This window comes from Lissotriton helveticus, chromosome 4_1, assembly GCF_964261635.1.
Source record: "Lissotriton helveticus chromosome 4_1, aLisHel1.1, whole genome shotgun sequence".
NCBI classification, from domain to species: Eukaryota; Metazoa; Chordata; class Amphibia; order Caudata; family Salamandridae; genus Lissotriton; species Lissotriton helveticus.
The window spans coordinates 287,866,204-287,887,552 of NC_136063.1; the positions used below are offsets into that span (position 1 = coordinate 287,866,204).

At 44.9% G+C, this 21,349-nt stretch overlaps 1 protein-coding gene across 2 annotated transcripts in view; it reads left to right on the plus strand.

Annotated features, from left to right (window-relative positions):
• Positions 1-21,349, plus strand: part of WASHC5 (WASH complex subunit 5) — a 415,933-nt gene that overhangs the window by 193,003 nt on the left and 201,581 nt on the right. For both annotated transcript variants that reach the window (XM_078686781.1, XM_078686782.1), the window contains 5 exons: positions 1,925-2,005; positions 2,852-2,953; positions 3,704-3,883; positions 4,591-4,715; positions 4,801-4,963. In XM_078686781.1, coding sequence (XP_078542907.1) covers positions 1,925-2,005; positions 2,852-2,953; positions 3,704-3,883; positions 4,591-4,715; positions 4,801-4,963 — 651 coding nt within the window. The remainder of the gene's footprint in view (positions 1-1,924; positions 2,006-2,851; positions 2,954-3,703; positions 3,884-4,590; positions 4,716-4,800; positions 4,964-21,349) is intronic.

Here is a 21,349-nt window from a genome sequence, read left to right on the forward strand (position 1 = left end):
TTGCTTCCCTGATGATTCTGTCCTTCGGCTGACCGGACCCCACCTTCGTCAAGATTTCATGAGGATGTGCCTGGGGGCCATCCCTCAGTAGCCCCACTCTGTGCCCACTCTGTTCTGTTCCATAATTAGGATAGACCTGAAGAGTTTTGTATAGTCTTGTACAAACTCCAAGCGAGGATTGAGAGGCCATCAGGTCTCGACTTAAACTGGAGATGTCATATTCGTTCATTGCAACTCTTTCCCATGGACTGAATATTGTTTATAAATGCTAATGTTGCGATCCCTGATCATTTTATGTAACTCAGTAAGGCGTATCTTCAGGTCTTTTTGGTAAGGAGTTTGGGTCGGTCATTTTCCCTCTACCTCAGTTGTTGAGGCCTTCTACTTATGGGGCTTGTCTGAGTCGGGGGCTATACCATAATTATTTGTGCTGATGATCGAGAATGTATTGTGTTTATGATAATAATATAATAAATTACAGGGTGTGATTAATAAATAGTTATTCATGGGTACCCAAAAATAAGTCCCAATGATGTTCTGTAAATTAAGTAATAATTATTGACTAAAGGCATCTTTGTTAGTGTGCCACAATAGAAGAAACAAATGGTTATTCAGGGAACATTTCGTCAGAAAGACACAGTAAGTTTGGAAATCCCAAATTTCAAGGTGTTCTTTTTCTTTCCTCCCCCTGGGGTGAGAAGTTGGGGGCAGTGTGAAAAAGCGTGAGTGGGATGAATGGGGAGTTATAGACTAAAAGTGCTAGAAGGGCAAATAAATAGAATAAGAAAGGGAGTTGATGAAAAGAAAGGAGACAGAGAACAATTGGGGTATGCTGAGGCCAACAAGATAGAAACACCCCTTTTAAAAATGAGAAAAATAAAAAATAAACAAAAAATCAAATTTCAAACTTAAATGAAGCACATGTTTTATATATATTCAAAGAAAAATGGCAAATGTTGCCCCTGTTCAGTTTTGCCTAGTAGACTCAATTTCTTCTTTACTGGAAACCAGAACAAGAGTCTTATGGTGTCCCAAAAACACACTAATGGGCACCCTTAATACAGGAATGCTCTTTTATGTTGATTAGCCACTCTCCGCTTTGAAGATATGTAGCACCACATGGGGTTCCATAGTGAAGATAGCCCGCCTGAAAACAGTTACTTTAAAGATTGGACTTCACCTCTGAATGGACTTCTTGAAATCGAAGAGAAAGCGAGTTAGGGGATTTCCTCTCCCTAAAGATACCATCATGTACTTGTTTATCAGGGCTCAATCTACGAGGTAAAGGAACCTGCCGAAGCATACCTAGGAATTGGGGCGCTGTCGGAGGATTTCTGACTCGGGCACCAGAACAGTTTGAGTCCACTTGGATTCTTATATGAATATGTGTTGACATGCCTAGATGTGTCGTTTTGATGGTATGCTATATACTGGATTTCCAAATGCCATCATTCTGGTTACTGCCTTAAGTACAGAACATATCTTGAGGGAGGTCCTATAAAGAGATCTGAAGACTGAAGCTTTGAAATATTAGGAAAAAGTGTGGGACATTGAGGGAGCAGACCCTCTAAGTTAAAGAAAAGATGTAGATGAGACCGTTTCAAAAACATAAAAAGCACACTCTACGGACACCTTTCAGTGTACATGTATTGTGAAAAACATTTAGCCATGCTTGATATGTATTGTATTCTGCATTTTGGCGTGGTTTACGGCATACAAATACCATATACATGCATCCATAGACTGTGCGCATGCCATACAAAATCCGATATTTCCTTAGGTATTTTACCTCTATTAATCAGTGGTATTCAGCAAGTCCTAAACATAGCCTCATAAACACCCATTAAAGCACTGTACTTGGAATGGATCAGATCAATTGGGTATTGACTGATGATGCTTCTCTTCCTTGTGTTTGCTCAAATAGGTTGCCAGGCTCACTCACGCCATCTCAGTTTTTACTGAAGGGATTCTAATGATGAAAACTACTTTGGTTGGTATAATCAAGGTAATGCTTCCATATACGGTGTGTGGGACAGCTGTGTTTATGTGTAAGAAATATTTTCTTCTTAATGATGCTTAATTATTTGCTTAAAATGTGGACTACTACAAAGCTCGTGGTTCAGATGTGTACATGTTTGAGAGGGTCACACTTTTCTCCTCATCCAATACAGCTACATATGTTTCCAATTCCCATTCAGACACACAACCCATCAATATGCCAGTGGAAGAGCCTATTCTTCCTCACTGAGACGTTCAAAATTGTGCTCATGGCTTCTCATTGCGAATATATTCTTTTGAAGATATTGTGCCCAAAATGTCTCTTGTGTGCCAGAATTTCTTCTCTTAAATTCAACAATTTGGTTTCCTGCAACTTGTATCATCAATGTTAAAATAAATGAGGTTAGGCTGTGGCTTCTGAAGCATCACTTGTGTCCATATATTTCTGCAGTGGTTCCTTATAATTTATATCCAATTCGTTTTTACCTAAAACATCTGCACAATAAATAGCTTTGATAATCAACCTTCCTTTGTTACTGTAGTTGGCCAATTTCTTCGTTTACCCTTGTTGTAATGCAACACATGTAATGATCTATTAATGCATCTGTAGAGTACATGTTCACCTTGCAGCTGCTTGGCACTGGGATTAAATTGTTCTGTTATTGAAAAAACAGATCCCAAAAGCCTTCCTCATTGAGTTGATTTTCAGAATGTTGATACTCTGCACAAAAATGTTTTTAAAGTTTTACCCTCCTTTTTATTGCACATAACGTAAAAATTCAGTTGATGTATGGTTGTACTTGAACAAAATACTTCTTCATATTTGTAACCTTAATTCCATACGTTATTTCAGGTGGACCCGAAGCAGCTGTTAGAAGATGGGATCAGGAAGGAGCTTGTTAAACGAGTTGCTCTTGCTCTCCACAAGGGTCTGATATTTAACCCTAAAGCAAAGGTATCTTCCAGTGTGTTCTTGCATTCTCTTAATGTGCAAGACTATTATACAGACCAGCTTTCCATCTTTTACCACATTCACTACAATATCTGTGGTTATCCATTTACTTATTTATTTTATTTGTGGTGTGAATACCTCCCTTGATGGATAGGAATGTTCTATTCAGCCAACTCTTTCTATTTTGAGTTTTGAGAGACATTTCAGAGCAAAGTGGCAAAATAATACAAGTGCAGGTTCTCATGATCTTGAAAGGTTTGCTGAGAGAAGAACAGCAACTGTGTTACATTAGATACATTGTGGACAGTGGTGCTATTGGTTTGTTCTTCCAAAGTAGTGCAGAGGTAGGGTTTTTTCTCCATTAAAACTGAGTCTTTTTTCTCACAAGATTTAAAATATGCAAACTTGCTTTTCATTTTCTTTCTTGGGGCTACTACATTTGGTTCCCTGCTGTTGTCAATAACAAGTGTGTCCCTCACTTGTGGCACATAAAATATAAAATACTCGACTCCTCTTTACCAGAAGGATGTGGATTCGAGTTTATAGCTGATCAGGCAGTAAGGACGTAGCTTTTTTGGTTGTAGCATTTCCAAGGAATCATTGTCTATAGTTTAACAATTTGTACCATTCTAAATCCAATCTGCGTATGTGTTAAAAAAAAACAACATGATGACATATTGTCACATATAGTCATAAAATATTCAAATAATCAGAGGGTATGATCTTTTTTTCTTAAACTATTCTTTTTTGCAGTCTAGCGAACTAATGCCTAAGCTCAAAGATATGGCTGCTACCATGGATGGATTCCACCGTTCCTTTGAATATATTCAAGATTATGTCAGTATTTATGGGCTGAAGATTTGGCAGGAAGAAGTGTCCAGAATTATCAATTACAACGTGGAGCAAGAGTGCAATAACTTCCTTAGAACAAAGGTATTGATTCCATTAAAAAAGGTGTTTCATTAATGTAATCTATTAAAGCATGTGTTAGAGTTCCTTTTTATTGGGCAAGTAGATTGAGATTTAGCTAGATGGTATTACAAAATGTGGATGTGGCCCAAACTTCATGAAGGTGATATTAGTTAACTGTGCCCTGCCAATAACTAGGATCTGTGCTGATCACCACTTAATTTTTCAATTTCTACCTCTTGTTAAGGTTTAAAAATGGGAAATACATTCTAGAGAACTGAGTTTTTAAACTCTTTCCTCTTAGTTGCATTAATACCACCAACATGTTTACGGTTTTGAGGTTGTGGGCCCACTGACATGAACTCCACCTAAATGGGTTGACGAGAAAAGAGTAACTATGTTTTTAAAAATATACAATAGTCAAAGAATCAAAGCCACACCTGCACTTGTTACTAAGCTCTCCCACAGCATGCTGGTGCCCAATGTGAACAAACTGACCTGGATTCCATTGTGGTCTTGGTGCATAGTGCAGTGAGCAAAATTCCTGTTCCAGTGCATGACCAGGCCTTTTTCTTTAATTGAACTTTCAGTGGTCTGTGTTGCTTTGGGAACTTCAAAATAGACTGTAATATTTGTATTTTGTCGTATAAATAGTTATTGGTTATTTTGATAGAGGAGGAGTCAGGTAAAATGCCATTATTTATTACTGTTTCTCTTTGGGTTTCTTTCAGATTCAAGATTGGGAAAGTATTTATCAGTCTACTCATATTCCTATCCCTAAATTCCCACCTGTGGATGAATCTATAACATTCATCGGCCGCCTCTCCCGGGAAATACTGAGGATTACAGATCCCAAGTAAGTCCCTGAGAATTAGCTACATTTTATCCCTTTTTTTGTATTAAAGCTTGTGTAAAAATGTGTATTATGGTTATTTCCTTAGAGCCACTTGTTACATTGACCAAATGAGCACATGGTATGATATGAAAACTCATCAAGAAGTTACCAGCGGACGTCTTTTCTCAGAAATCCAAGACTCCCTGGGGACCTTTGGCCTGAATGGATTGGACAGACTACTTTGCTTTATGATTGTGAAAGAGCTACAGGTATCATTCAACTACTAGTTTTCAATTGTGCATATATTTTCCATCAGCATAATGTTATTTAGTTTTGATTATTCTTGAAAAGAAAGTGTAGCTTTAGTGTTTTACATATAAATTCAATTTCTGTAAATATAAATCTCAGTTGTGTGGATTTGTATTATTATCCTATAAGTTGAAAGGTCTGTTCTTTTCTTGGGGGAAGAGTGTTGGTTAAAACATTCATTGACTCCATTCAGTGAAATAAAGTATTATGACTTGTCTTTGAAGGTAGGTACAATGCTCCTAACACACCATTATGTCCAAATGGTGTCTGATTTGAGAAATATTACAATATAACACCTAGAATGTAATTTTCTTTTCCTTGCAACAAAACATTTAGTCCCCATAGCAAATAAAACCAAAATTATCTTTTTTGTAGCAAAAATGGAGAATGCATTTCCAGTAAGTTACAATCACTTCGCTTTGAGGCAGCCTTAAAATCATCAAAAAGTCAATTGTGAAATCACATTGCAATGCAGGCCTACAGAACCTGAATCCAAAACAGGAGAAATTGATCAATGTACCATAATGTTTCCTAACCACTCTAACGGCTTAACCGCACCATATTCATCCAGGCCAATGGTTCTTTATCTTTTGATGTTTATAGACACCCACTGAATCACTCCTGGAAGGTGGGGACCTAAGCATTTTCAACGATTTTAACACCAAAACAATGCACAAAAATGCAGAAACGTGTACATTAACCAGATGAATAAATTATGTTTTATAGTTAATTTACAAACACAAAATATACAAAAATCGAACTTTAATTGGGAAGCTTGTAGTCTTTCAAATGTGGTTTGATTTCGGGGGGCGTGGCCTGCAGCCAAGGAAGATGGCCGCACACTAGGCAGATCACAGCAAAACACCCGCAATCCGTTATCATCCGACACTGTGAGGACACCTACCGGCTCGTGTTGTGGAGTAGCGCTGGCGGGTAGCAGTTGGAGGCATGAAGGGCTGATTTCAAGTGTTCGTCAGCCGTTGTTAGTTGCGCTGGGCTAAACATCCTGCAATAAGAAAATGGCGCCAGCTGCCTCAGAGCGCCGCCGCTAGACGTCCGTGACTGGTGGCGGGGCCTGGGGAGCTGCTGACGGGCGGCTGGGGCTCGAAGCTACCACCGTCGCCAGGTGCTTCGGACAACTCCTGCAGCTGAGGCAGACGACGGGGGACGAGCGCCAGTGGTTCCCGGCAAGTGCACGGGGGCCCGGGCTGCATGGCCTGAGACGTGAAAATGGCGCCCGCAGCGCGCCGCAGCTAAAAGCCCGCGACTGGCGGCGGGACCTGCTGAGTTGCTGGCAGGTGGCCTAGGTGCAGAGACGCCTCCACCGTGAAGCGCTGTGGGCAAAGAGGGGCAGGCGCTGGCCGGAGGAGGACCCGGTGTCCCTGCAGTTCAAGCTGCCCTGTCTGGTACGGCCCGCTAGGCGTTTGAGGCCTGCCCGGGGGCGAAGTGAGGCAGTGCAGCGTTTGCGGCAGAAGCGCCAAGGCCGGCCTTGCGGGATGGAGTGGGCCCGGCTGTAGGCGGGGTCAACAGGCACAGCAGCGAGGCTCAGTGGCAATAGACGGGAGTGGTGACAGTGAGGGGCCTTGGGGCCCACAGAGACTGTTCTAGCTGATCCTGGGGTGCACGAGGGCCCAGCCAAGTGAAGGCCTGGTGTTGCCCCCCCCCCCCCAGCCTGGTTTATGGGGTGCACGGGCGGGGCTCCTCAGATGTGGAGATTTGTTTTGCGTCTGGCCCCATCATAGTCAGTGGTCAGCCCGAGAGTGGTGCAGGGCTGTGTCCAGCGTGTGGAGAGGACTGTGGGTGGGGCCATGGTCTGTCCAGCGGGCGGCCCTGAGGCCCTAATCTGCACATATCAGATCAGCCAGAAGCAGCATCTCGGAACCCAGTGGAGGACTGCGCTGTAGTAAGCGGCCAAGAGCGCGGTGGCGGTGCTATAGTGGAAGGGCCACACAGTGGCACGCACCGTGCTGCCGGGAGACCGTGCCTAAATTATACTTAGGACCGCATGCCTGTGCGATTGAACCCTTAGTGTCTGGCTGAAGAGCGACGCGGGTCGCTTGGCTACTGTCTGACCTTGGGGCCCAACGCGAGACGAGGGGCTTCTACCCGATCGATGAGCCTGATACTTACCGGGTGTTTGCCGTGCAACAAGAGGCTTTAGGACACCGCGATAGGCGGGGGAGTCTGGGAGGCCCGTGAGCGTAGGGTTTCCTCGCCGAGCGCCAGGGGACTGATTGGACTACTGAGGCGCAGTCTACACTATGGGGCGCAACAGGCTGCCCGCGCAACGCCAAACAAACCACACCGATAAATATACCGTTGCCATGGGCAAGGAGGAGGGACACCAATGTGGGAGCCAGCACAGTGGGGCAGAGGACAACGGGCCTGACCCCTCGCTCAAGGATATCATGATGGCCATAAAGGAGATGTGTGACACGATGGAACCCAAGTTGGACTCGGTCACTGAGGAAGTTAAACTTCTCCGCGCAGACTTTAGGAAAATGTCAGACAAGGTAGCGGAGGCGGAAAGCGGCATTGGGAGCTTACAGTCCAAAACGAAGAGGCTCGAGGAGCATGTCGCCAAACTCACCAATAATCAAACGGACATTGTTGCTCACCTGGAGGATCAAGAAGGTCGGGCACGACGCAACAATATCCGCATTGTAGTGGTCCTGGAGGGAATGGAGGCCCGTCGACTGACTGCTTTGTGGAGGACTTGTACCTTAAGCATCTTAAGCAGAAGCGCCTATCCAACTTCTTTTCGGTGGAGCGGGCTCACCGTGTGTTGGAGGGGAGGCCCAGGCCTGGGGCCCCTCCACGCACCATCATCGCCAGAATCCTGAGCTATAGGGATCGGGATGCCATCCTGCAGGCATCACGAGTGTCCGGAGATTTGCAATTGGAAAACGCCACAATTCCCTTCTTCCCGGACTTCACACTCAATGTCCAATGTTTGCGCAGATCCTTCAAAGGGGTCAAGAAAGCCCTCAGGGACCAAGGAGTCAAATATATGATGCTGTACCCCGCGCGATTAAAGATTCTGGACGGTGAGAAAGCGTATTTCTTTGACTCACCGGCTGAGGCGAGCGACTGGATGGAGGGATGGCGGACCGTGGGCTGCCAAAATGTCTGCAACGATCAGCCCACAACCGCATCTGCCAGGAGGCTCAAAACAAACAAACCCGACCGCAAGATACCCGAGAGAACGAGCACACCTCCAATAAGTGACTACAGCAGCATGGGTAGCATGGGGTGATTCCTCCACGAGAGGGGGGGCACGTTTCCATGGGCCGGGATGTTCCCTGGGAGCCAGGCCAGTCGATCCGGGACTGTGGTTTGCTCCATGGTGGCCGAATCGGGGCCTCAGAGTCACTAGTTGTGAATACACAAGGTTTTCAGCATTAATGGTTGGGGATGGAGGGGGTGGGGGGGGCGGAGGTGGGGTCCTCCAAGGTGCTCCAACCATGGGGTGTGCAATCCCGACTCTAGGTATGTCTCTTTCTGCGGCTTGCAGGCTTATGTTCCCTTGTTTGTTGGACATGGGGTTTATGGGGCGACAGGCACTCTGCGTGTTTAATAGGTGGATGGTTGGGGGGCCCACTTAGCAGTGAGGCAGGGAGGGGGGCTTGGGCTAGGGAGTGGGGGGGTTGGTTTGAGGGGAAGTTTAAGTTTGGCTCATGGTGACTCTAATTCATATGTATGGTTGTCTCATCTTGGTAACACGCAAAGGATGGAGATAGATACGAGGTCTCACAGGCCCCTGTACAGCAATGGGTGAACAGGCACGAATAAAAATATGGACGTGGAACGTACATGGGTTGGGTAACAGGGTTAAAAGGACACTGGTTCTACAGCACGTCTAGCGCCACTCCCCGGATGTAGTGCTCCTACAGGAGACACATCTTCGTGGGAACAGATGCAGGGCATTAGATCATTTTGGCTACAAGATGGTGGCCCACTCGGGGTTCACATCTGGCACCAGAGGAGTGGGGATTCTAGTCCGCAACACCCTACCTACAGTAATCTCCGATACATGGACGGAGGACTCTGGGTGTTTGGCGTCCGTGGCAGCCAAGTGGGAGGAGCAGACAATAGTCCTTACCTCGTGTTACATCCCACCCGGCCCGCATGCCCCCACTTTTAAAAAATTGGGAACCCACCTTTCTGACCTTTCCCGGGGCACGCTTGTAATGGGGGAGACACAAACGTGGTTATGGATGCCGAATTAGACCGCTCGGAAGAGGGGCGTTGCAACAGGGGGGAAATGGCCTCCGGGGCTTTAATACAGCAATGGGTCTTAGCGACTTATGACGTGTGCACTACCCCTCCCAAAGGCAATACACTTTTTACTCCTCTAGACATGGGTCCTTCTCCAGATTGAACCACATTTTCATACGGAAGACCAAATGGGGGACTTTGCTGAACCCTGCATCATGACCCAGGGAATATCTGATCACTCCGGTGTGCGTAGTCCTTAAAGGTGCGACAACTGTCAGGGCAGACTTCCCTAGGATCGATCCTTGGCGCCTCAGAGACGACTCCATAACTGACAAATTACGAGAGTGCTCCCAACTATATTTCGATGAGAACTGGGGCTCCGTCGACTCCCACCTCACTTTGTGGGAAGCCTATAAAACGGTCCTGGGAGGTCAGGCCCAAGCGCTAATTGGAGCCCAAAAAAAGTAAGAATCGTTACAGATTCGGCAATTGGAAAGGGAGGTTGAGTCGCTGGAGCCGTGGACTAGCGGAACTCCCTCGCCGAAGCATTGCCATAAGCTCGCCCTCAAGCAAAAGGAGCTTCGATCGTTGGCGGAGGGTGAGGCCCAAGCCTACTCCCTAGCCACGCAGCACCGGATATACGACGCAGGTGATAAGTGCATGAAATTACTAGCGTGGCTCGAATGCCGGGATAAGGAGAGATCCTGGGTGGCGGGGTGAAGGACGAGTCTGGGTCTTTGGTATCTACCGGCATTGGTATAGCGGAGGCTTTTGCGGCATACTATGATAAGGTCTACACGCCAGTGTGCACCAGGACGGAGCAGGAATGCGAGGAATTTCTTCTGGACTTTGCGTTGCCCACACTGTCTCAGGAACAGTCAGACCGTCTGGAAGCTGACCTCACGTGGGAGGAACTAGGCGAAACCCTTAACTCCCTTCAGGCTAGGAAAGCGCAGGTTCCCAATGGGCTCCCAGTAGAAATATATAAGAGATAGGCCAATGGGGTCATCGACCCCATGTGGCGGATGTTCCTTGAGGCTCAGGATGTGGGGACGCTTCCGCCGGATCACCGAGAAGAAACGATCGTGGTCATCCATAAGGCTGGGAAGCCGGCTGACCAGTGTTTGTCTTATCGACCTATCTCGCTGCTCAACGTGGAGGCAAAGGTATTGGCCAAAGCCTTGGCGACCAGATTGCTTTCGGTTTTGCCGGACCTGATCCACGTTGACCAGTCGGGTTTCATGCCCCGCAGGAGCACTCTGCACAATTTGAGACGGTTATACGGGGTCCTATACATAACTGAGGATTTGGGCAGCACTCAAACGGCCTTGATGGCGCTGGACGCCTCAATGGCCTTTGATAGCATTGAGTGGCCATACTTATTCCAGGTCCTCCAGAGTCTGGGCTTCGGTCCGGTTTTCTGCAGCTGGGTGCGCCTGCTGTATGAACAGCCGGTGGCAAGGGTGAGGGTGAATGGGGCGATGTCCCGAGCAATTTCCCTGTGCAGGGGCACCAGACAAGGGTGCCCCATGTCCCCTCTCCTCTTTGCCCTGGCCCTCGAGCCACTGGCGCATTGGATTCGGAGGGACAGGTCTTTTTGGGGCCTGGCACTTAATGACGAGTGGGGGGAGCGTATATCGTTATACGCAGACAACATCGTCCTCTATATGGCCAGACCTTACCACTCCGTAGCGCAGGCACTCCACCTCTTCGAACTGTTCGGCAGCTACTCTGGCTATAAGATCAATTGGGCCAAATCTCTCATCTTTCCCCTCTCTGGTCCTCCTCCAAGGATCCCGAGGAGCTGCTCGGCCTCGATAGTGGTGGGCAGATTCAAATACCTGGGGGTGTACATTACCAGGGACAGGGCGGAGTTCTTCGCCCAAAATATAGAGCCCTATCTGGCGCGGCTGGCGTCGGCTATGACCCACTGGCGGTCCTTGCCTCTCACCCTGATGGGACGGGCCCCGGTATTTAAGCTGTTAGCACTGCCGCGACCTCTATACATCCTACAAAATACGCCGTACCCAATTCCGAGCGGGGTGGTTAGGCGCATATCCCAAGCTGTGCAAACATTACTATGGGAGGATGGGAACCCGAGGATAGCGATGCGTAAGCTCACAAGAGGGGTATACAACGGGGGGCTGGCCCTCCCGGACGTCCAATTATACTACTGGGCTTCCCAACTGCAAGTGATCAACTATTGGGTCTGTGCGTCGAGCTCAGAGCCAGCGTACCGAATTGATAGATATGCGATGCCGGGTGGTAACTATGAGCCGCTTCTTTATTAGTGATGGCTGCTCAGGGAGCTCCCCTCGAACACGGGGGTCGTGCTCCAATGTTGGCGGGAGGCCAATAAATTCCTGGGGTGGATAGGCACCTTAACGGGCAGGACCCCTCTATGGCTTGGAGACCAGCTAGCGAAGGTGAGGAGGCTGACAGGCTTTAAGGGGTGGAAATTAATTGGGATTGAGTACCTGGATGATGTATGGAAAGGGAATGCCCCTAGATCCTTTGACTACCTCCAACGAGAATACCAGCTGCACGACTCCCAACACTACCACTAGCTGCGCCTCGCACATGCCCTGCGCTCACGCATACACTCCGACACTTCGATCCCAGAATATTCTCCCATGGAAGACAGGCTCCTCCTTGATCCCATTCCTGAAAAGCCCATGGCAACCATCTATCGAAAGCTCATAAATAACATGCTTAACCTGCTGGTGTCTCTTCAGGAGAGATGGGAGAGAGATATTGGAGAACTAGAGGAAGAGGATTGGCAGGAGGCCCTGCAAAGTCCCGTGAAATTGCAATTCGGACCAGGTTCCGCCTCGTTCAATTAAAGATTTTGCATGGGGTGTATTACCCGCATACACACCTGTTCTCGTGAGGCAAGAGCCTGTCCCCGCTTTGTGCGAGGGGCTGTCAGGGAGAGTGGACATTCTACCATATTCTCTGGGAATGCCCGAACATAGTGCCCTTCTGGACTAAAGTGGTACACACAATGGCAACAGTGGTGGGTTCGCCGGTCCCGGTGGAGCCTAGGTGGCTCTTACTTATGATTAAAGGGCCCACGGACTGGTCCAGGTATAATGAGATTTGGCTGGCCATGGCAGCCGGGGTGGCGAAACGCAACATCGCCAGTTGCTGGGGGGCGCAGGCGCCCCCGCAATGGGACCAATGGCTGCGAGATCTGGACAGGCGTCAGAGGGCTGAGTAAACGATATACAAGTCCAGGGGATGCATAAAGAAGTGGAAGAGGATATGGGGGCCTTGGCGGAGGTACCGAGCCGGGCGGGGTGGGGAGGGGGAGTAAGTGTAATCCAGCCCGTGTACTGTCTAGCTTGCCTGCGATTGTACCATGTAATGTTGATATCCTTCATGTCTTTTGATCACAGCTGTACGATGAATGTGAACATGAGCAATGTTAATAAAAAAGAGTTAAAAAAATGTAGTTTGATTTCCAAAAGATGAAGTGATATGCTAGACTTGTGTATACTTTATTAATCTGGTAATATGATTTAATTTTCTAAACAGTTGCAGAACCCCTGAGATAGGCAGTATAAATCATATTCCCACTTGGCAGTCTTTATCTAATGTTTGCACAGGTTTGGGTATTTATTAAATAGCTGGTCCTTTCTCAGTTTGCTCAAAACTGCATTTATTTCTTTAGCCTCACATAAAGGCTTTTAGCTTCCCCTAAGGATACCATTTTGTATGTTAATATACTTGGGATATCTGGTTGCGCTGGACTGAGACCAAGTCAAAAGTTCAGCCAAATCGCAGTGAACTGCTGGCGATTACCAAAGTACCTTGATGGATGCGTGGTGGTGTTGAGACTGTGCGTGTTGAGAGTGATGCGCTGGTCTTAATTTGCACAGCAGTGGCTATGCGTCGGCTTCAGTGAGCGGGGCACTGCGATGCAGAAGTTCTTTGTTATCGTCAAGGCTGCAGACTGTGGGGATGCAAGAACCTTGCGCTGGGTAGAGTCATCACACATTGGTGGTCTGGTGCGTTCGGTCCAATCCACGCAGCAGCAGCGATGTTAGTGTCGATCCACACAACAGGGGTGATGCACCAATTCTGATCCGCGTAGCAGCATTTGTTCGACAGAGGATGCGTTGGTTCTGCTAGAGTAAGCACTTTCAGCAGTCCAGGACTTGGGTGGTACCTCTTGGCATTGCAAACTCACAGATGGCAGAGTCCAGGCGTAGAAGCAGGGCTGGTAGTCTTTTATATCCCTGAGACCAACTAGCCCTTGGAGTCACTCTGAGTTTTGGGTTCAAGTGATGCAGGTCCAGTCCTTCTCACCCAGGCAAAAGGGCAGCAGCCAGCTGGTCAGCATAGCAATGCAGTAGTCCAGCATAGCAGCAGAGTGGCAGTTTTTCTTCCTGGCAGAGTATCCGCAGGCCCAGAAGTGTATTGAAGTGGTGGCGCCTGAGATCCATTTATAATATCCAGTGGTGCCTTTGAAGTGGGGAGACTTCAAAAAGATGCCTTTGAAGTGCACAAATGCCCTCCCTTTCTGCCCTGGCTCCATAGCCACTATTGGCGTGTATGCAGCCATTTGTGTAGGGGCAGGACACACCCTATTCAGGTGCAAGTCAGGCTGGGTCCAGCTCCTCCCTCCCATCCTGTCACACCTAAGTTCCCATTGTGTGTGTCTGTGTAGTGGGAATGCACAAAGCCCAGTTGCCACCTACCCCAGACATGTGATCAGAGACAATCAGCAGGTACCACTTGGCTAAAGCAAGAAAATGACAACTTTCTAAAAGTTACATTTTCAGAATTGCAATTTAAAATTCGACTTCTCTATAAGTTTAGATTTTAAATTGTGATTCCGTAGATACCAAACTTAAGTCTATCTCTTCATAATCGGGACTTACTCTTATAAAAAGTAATAAGATAATCCCAATGTTATCATACGGGAGCAATAGACCATTCAGTGGTGCAAAACAAATTTAAGGGGTTTTCACTGCCAGGTCATGTAAAACTTAAAAGTACATGTCCTACTTTTAAATTACACTGCACCCTGCTTTTGGGCTGTCCGGGTCATGTTTTAGCACTTATATATACTAAAAGGGGTCTGGCAAGAGGTTTAACTTGCCAGGTTGACATGGTAGTGTAAACTGTACTCATAGGCTCTGCAATAGCAGGCCTGAGACATGTTTACAGGGTTACTTAAGTGGGTGGCACATTCAGTGCTGCAGGCCCACTAGTAGCATTTAATTTACAGGCCCTGGACACATGTAGTGCACTTTACTTGGGACTTCTAAGTAAATTAAATATGCCAATTGTGGAAAAGCCAATCTTACCACGTTTTAGGGAGAGGGCACAAGCACTTTAGCACTGGTCACCAGTGGTAAAGTGTGCAGAATCCAAAGGCCAGCAAAAAGGATGTCAGCAGAAACAGGAGGTATAAAGGCAAAACGTTAGGGGAAACCACACCAATGATGCCAGGTCTAACAGTACAGTTGAGTTTAAAGCTGGTGCAGGCCGATGAGGGGAGCCTGTGGAGTTCCCATCAGATTGAGGATGATCTGGTCATATTCCTTCATGCTCTGTATGGGTCATGCAGCAGTGTGTAGGATGCTCTTAAGTTGGAGGGAGGCAGTAGGGGATCTGGGAAGCTTAGGAGCATGGTGTTGTTAACATCCAGGTAAACAAATACGAGGCTTGAACAGCAGTTCTGAAGCAAATACATTTTAGAAGGAATGGTTTCACTTTCATTAGTAGAGAGAGCTGGTATGAGGCTTGTTTTTCTTTTCTGGCATTGTTCCGTGAGGCTTGCTTCCAGGATGATTTCGGTTGTGATTAAGTGTTGCTTTCAGTCAGTTGGGCTCGTTGTTGTTTGTTGTTTTTGGCAAATACAAAATTTGTGTTGGTAAAGTTGAGCTTGAGGTAGGTGTGGACATTCAAGTCTTAATGAAGTACGTGCATTGTCTGAGCAGTAGGATGTTTGGAGCAGTAGGATGTTTGGAGTAGAGTTGTGTATGTTTGGAGTAGAGTTGTGTATTGTCAGCATATTGGTGATTTCTTTTACACTTTTATAGGTGAGTAGAACCCCAATGTGCTACATGAAGAGGTTGAAAATGACACCATACCTGTTGGTAGGTAGGTAAATGTCAATACCTAAGGGAAATTAGCCATTAGTTGGCGTTTGCTGCTGAAAGCTGCTAGCCATTGTCTTTGCGGGTCATCTGTTATTAGATCTAAGGTCATCTGTTTGGAAACCCAATTTGACTAGGCCTTTGAGTGGCTATTCCTGGCAGGTTCTACTTCACTTAAATGATGGCTATAACATCAGGCATGAATTAAAGCCCTAGTTGTTCACACCAAGTACTAACGTTATCCTGGAGTCTGTCATCCTTCCCAGGTAGAAGGTTTGAGGTACAATTTACCTGATACATCCTTAGCAATTAAGCACAAATCTTAGATAAGAGAATCATTATTATCACTAACAGTTTTGAAAATCTGCTTTTCCTCTACCAGCTCTGAAATTGCCCACTCTCTGTTGAACCAAAGTCATAAACTGATGCATCACAGCAGAACACAATCCCATGGGGGATAAGTAGCAATGACTAATACACTCATGCAGGTTCGAAGCATTGACCAGTGAGGCATTCCAGGGTAGAAATGCCATGTGGTGTCTATATTGATTCTACTTCTTTCATGATAGGGCGGGTCCTCCTTTAGCATCCATTAGTTAGTATCTTATGGGCCCATCAATATTTTATTGAATTTGTTGCCCTGTTTTAACTCCATTGCCTTTTTTAAAACCAATTTGGCAATTTGAAAATTTTGCAATTGGCACTTGTTATGCTGTTATGATATCTGTTCATGCTTCTACATGGAATTCCCGTGGATCCCCAAATTTTCACGCCATATATTCCCCACCTCACCCAAATTTGTATGTAACTGACCTATTATATTTCCCCTAAGGAATTTCTCCTGTTGATGAAAAATTTTCCATCTGTGACTTGAACAAGGAAACTGTAAAGTTTTCTTTAGGGGCAATTTTTCAGAATAAAAGTCTTTTCAAACTCTTTATTCTGTAACCCATATTTGATATACTTTCAGTCTTATCTACAATTATGTACAATAATTTGTTCTTGGAAAATTCAGGGCATACTGGCACACGTATTCACCTGTTTAATACAAATGCATATATTTTATAGTATAATCCAAGAAGGTATTGTGTTTTAGTTATAAGTTTTAGTGATGTTTCAGTTATTTATGTTTGTGTTTCTGCATTTATTTATATGGTGTCACCCTGACAGGGCCTGCCTTTTGATATCTACCCCATTATAGTGTGTCTGGTATAGGTTAGGTTAATGTGGTTATAGGTTTGAAGGCTTGCTGAGAGTCTGAACTGTGTTAGGAGGGTGTGATCTTAGGGATTTCCATCTGCCATCATGGATATACTAGTAAAGTAATGCATAGTATTATGTAGTAGGTGTATAATAAAGCAATGTCCTTTTAATAAGTAAAAGCACTGACTGGACAATGATGTATTGGGTGTTGTATGTTGCGTACCTGTGGATTGGGACACTAGCCCTCACCATGTGCTCTGACTAGGCCTTGGACTGCTCTGCCCTGCTGTCCTAATGGAGCTAAGTGCTACAATGGGATACTTGGTGCCCAGTAGACAGAAAGTTGCAGACTCATTACTTGTAAAGGCACCATATCATTTGCAACTAATTGACCCATTGCTGACAGAATAATACGTCTGTGTTGCCACAGAGACAATTGTATGTGGCTGCGAGATTACTCTTCTTAAGTATTGGCTTTAGAGGAAGGGAATTACTTCTTACTGTGGCAGATAGTCATATCTCTAAAGTTTGTCAAGATCTTCAGTTTCAGCTTGAGATGTTGGGAGAGGACAAACTGGCCCAAGAAGTCTGCTGCATTAAAGGTTGCCAATTCTTTGTTCTTGTCATCTAGGTGAATTCTTAGGGGCCAAGATGAACCCTAGGTGTTTTGCTTTATTCTCCCAGGATTTGCGTAGTTGGATCTGATCTGCATTGTGAAGTGTTCCTTCCATGCTTTTTCATCTAGATCATTCTTGTTTGTTTTCATCCTTTTTTTAATTTCAGTAAAAATGTAATTGAAAATTATATTTACATGGTGCATCACGTATACATGGGAGGTCATTTACAGAGAAAGAAGCTATAGAGTGCCCTGGGGGAGGGGGTAGGGGGGTAACAGGGAGGCAACACAAGTCCATTATCTTGGCATTTCTGACTGTGGCTGTGCCGTTTCTGGCAGTGTGTTCCGTTAGTTCGTGCTCTCGTAACAATATTCTTAGTTTGCCCTCCGCCCCTCTCTGATGTCCTTTCGATAGTCTCTCGCACGTTTGTTGATTGCCCACTCCCCTAGTCCCAGCGGCCGAAAAAGAAGGGAAGGAGAAGAAAAGAGAGTGGAGAAGCTATCGGTAGGGGGAGTATTTTATGGTACTGTGCGTGAGTGGTGTCTGTGACTCAGTTGAGGCTCCTGTGGCTGCGTTGCTTGTTGCCGTTACTACGGCGGTTTGTGTGAGGACAGGTAGTTGTCCAGTGATCGCCACATTTCGCATTTCTCGTGGGACGTCTGTGTGGCTGGTACATTTGGCATCTATTTCCAATGCCACATTGCAGAGTGAATGTTGGCAAGCCTGTTGCAAGTGTCGGAAGAAATTTCCAGAATTTTCTTCCTTGTGCTCTGATTTTAATGGTGTTTTTGTATATGTCACTAATTCTGCTCTGAACGCAATTTGCCTGTCTATTTTGTCTTGAACAACTTAATCAGTGTGTGGTAAGAAATGGTGGCTGACTGAACAGGTAAATCTTAGTATGCCGTTTGATGTGGGCTTGTATTTGTAATCGACTTTTGTACATGCGTGGCCCATTTTAGGTTGTTGGTTATGGTCAGTCATTGGTAAGAGAAATAATTTACTTCTTCAAGCCTCACATCTCCAGGGACAAATTAAGTCTTCAGTATTTTATTTTTGCAGAGGGCCATTATCTTTGTTTTTTGTTTTTATCTTGAGTCAATGTATTATGCAAATGTTTCCATTACTGAAATGTGGGCCAGAATAGTTCTAGGTATACGAGTGATCAAGATAAAATAGCCTCCATATAATGGTTAAGGTATCTCAAAGTTATCTTTCAGGGAACATTTTAGGAGGATCTCAGGATCTCATACTGTAGGTTGTTAGTGTAACGAGTAACAGAGCGAGAAGATATCCCTGTTTGATCCTGCATTCAGTGATCAGGCAGCCCTTTTATTCAACTTAATTTGTGAGGTGTTTTGGAATAAAGCATTTTCACCAGTGAGATCAGGATTGGGTCAGGACCTAGCAGTGAGAATTTTGTCTGTAACCTTTGACTTGGGACTATATTGAAAGCCGAATAAAAGTCCAGAAATGCAACACAGAGAAGCAGTTTCTTTAATGTTGTATTTATGAATAATATTAAGAAATACAAAGTTTGATTGACTTTTGACAGATCCTCTCTAAAGCCCTGTTGATTATGATTTAATATATTTTGTTTTTCTGTTCTGACTAGTGTGGTCTTGAGCCATACTTTTGTCTATATTTTGCCGTCACCGTCAAAAAGATTGATTGTTCTGTGTGACTTTGGAATTTTTTTGTCCTTTCTTTTGTTATAAAGGCTGATATTCCTCCTCTTTTTTTTCCCGCTTGATTAGATTTTTATAGTCTCGTCTGAGCATTGGAATTTCCTCCACGGGGGCTTTGGGTGGATTAGAGTTTTCAGTTTCTTCTTAGTATATCTACAGGTATCTTCAATCCGTGACACAATTTGTTTTATGCGAGTCTTGGTGGGCTTATGCATTGGCATATAGCTACCAACAGCGTTGGTGTCAAGGAGGTTTTGAAAATAGGCCACCCAGTTATCCTGGTGGATTACTGTGTCTCCCATTGCCCTAAATGAGATCTTAGGATGTTTGGATCTTTTTTCCATTCCACTAGTTTGGTTTCTATGGTCTGGATTCTTTTCACTCCTGCTTTGGTACTAAAGTTCCATGAACTGTATAATTCTAGAGGTCCTGGGATCTCCGTGAGAGTCATGCCCCTGATGTCAAGATGAAGGATGTTGAGATGGCTGTCCATTCTCCACAATAGCCTGTAGTTGCTATGTTTGATCCAGTCTTCCATTTGAAAGAGGAACATTCTTGTTGGCTGTTTGAACCCATCTTGTGTTAAATGTAGGGATTCTAGTATCCTCATTCTCAATAGAGATTCTTCTGGAGAGCAGGCTTTCACTAGCTCATTCAGACAATCCTCAAATAGACAACCCTCAACCAGAAAGAAATTAGGAGCTCCCTGGCTTTGTTCAGTTATTGGTCTTTATTCCTTCATGATCTTCAGTCTAAACTTAAGACAGCTGATATGTACAGATCCTGAACGAACATGCCATCTCACTCTGCATTCCTGTCGCTGATTTTTTTAACCTCTCAATCTCTTGTAGACCATACTAGCCTCACCAGTTATCAAATAAATGCTATTCTGCTGCTTGTGTTTAGCCAAAAATGTAGAAAAAAGCTCTGGGTTGTCAATTGCAGAACTTTCTTGCCCAGCACCAGTGACTTTCCCTCTTATGTCTGACTTTAGGCCTTCACATAGAACAGTGCCTTCCATAGTGGGTTTCTGGGATAACAATCAGGAGTTTTAGATCAGGGGCATGTGATTCTGCTGTTTATTCAGGATATATCCACAATATTGGCATCATAGCGCAGCTTGTTAAGTAATCTATCCATGTTAGCTACTGCTGACCGTACCTTCAAAAGTTGGTTGTCGTGCCTCCTGACAGGCAGCAAGTAACAAGTCAAACTTTGTCCTTCTTGTTCAGAAAAGACTACTGTTAATGGTTCAATAATTTAAGATTATAAAGAGTTATGTGGTAGAGTGTCAGTTGTATGGTGATGATGCCCGACTCTTTTACAAAGTGCATGGCTGAACAAAGTTTGCCAACTTTTACAATCATGCCTTGCTGTTCCATAACACTGGGAGCAGAGAAGTCCATATACAGGCTTCCTAAAGGATTGGGTTAAATTCATGATGAAATGACTGACTTTTAGATCCCTATTTGAGCCAGCATTCATTTACTTCATTTCTTAAACCAAAGTCATGAAGGACCTCTTCACTGAATATGTGATGAAGTGGGAATTGTTACACAGGTTTTCCTTGTTTTCCTGAGGTGTAGGGAGGTTCTCCTGATTGCAAACAAAATGATTATGGTGGAACGTTTTGCTTTTGTTAAAAAACATCTTTTAGTTGACCCCAAACTTCCATCTAAACCACTTTCAGTAATCGACAATCCTGCGCTTTTTTGCCCTCCATGGCGAGTGACCTATACGTAAAAGCATTTTTTGTGCAAGTAAATAATGTAATAGTTTTCTTTAGGGGCAATTTTTCAGAATAAAAGTCTTTTCAAACTCTTTATTCTGTAACCCATATTTGATATACTTTCAGTCTTATCTACAATTATGTACAATAATTTGTTCTTGGAAAATTCAGGGCATACTGGCACACGTATTCACCTGTTTAATACAAATGCATATATTTTATAGTATAATCCAAGAAGGTATTGTGTTTTAGTTATAAGTTTTAGTGATGTTTCAGTTATTTATGTTTGTGTTTCTGCATTTATTTATATGGTGTCACCCTGACAGGGCCTGCCTTTTGATATCTACCCCATTATAGTGTGTCTGGTATAGGTTAGGTTAATGTGGTTATAGGTTTGAAGGCTTGCTGAGAGTCTGAACTGTGTTAGGAGGGTGTGATCTTAGGGATTTCCATCTGCCATCATGGATATACTAGTAAAGTAATGCATAGTATTATGTAGTAGGTGTATAATAAAGCAATGTCCTTTTAATAAGTAAAAGCACTGACTGGACAATGATGTATTGGGTGTTGTATGTTGCGTACCTGTGGATTGGGACACTAGCCCTCACCATGTGCTCTGACTAGGCCTTGGACTGCTCTGCCCTGCTGTCCTAATGGAGCTAAGTGCTACAATGGGATACTTGGTGCCCAGTAGACAGAAAGTTGCAGACTCATTACTTGTAAAGGCACCATATCATTTGCAACTAATTGACCCATTGCTGACAGAATAATACGTCTGTGT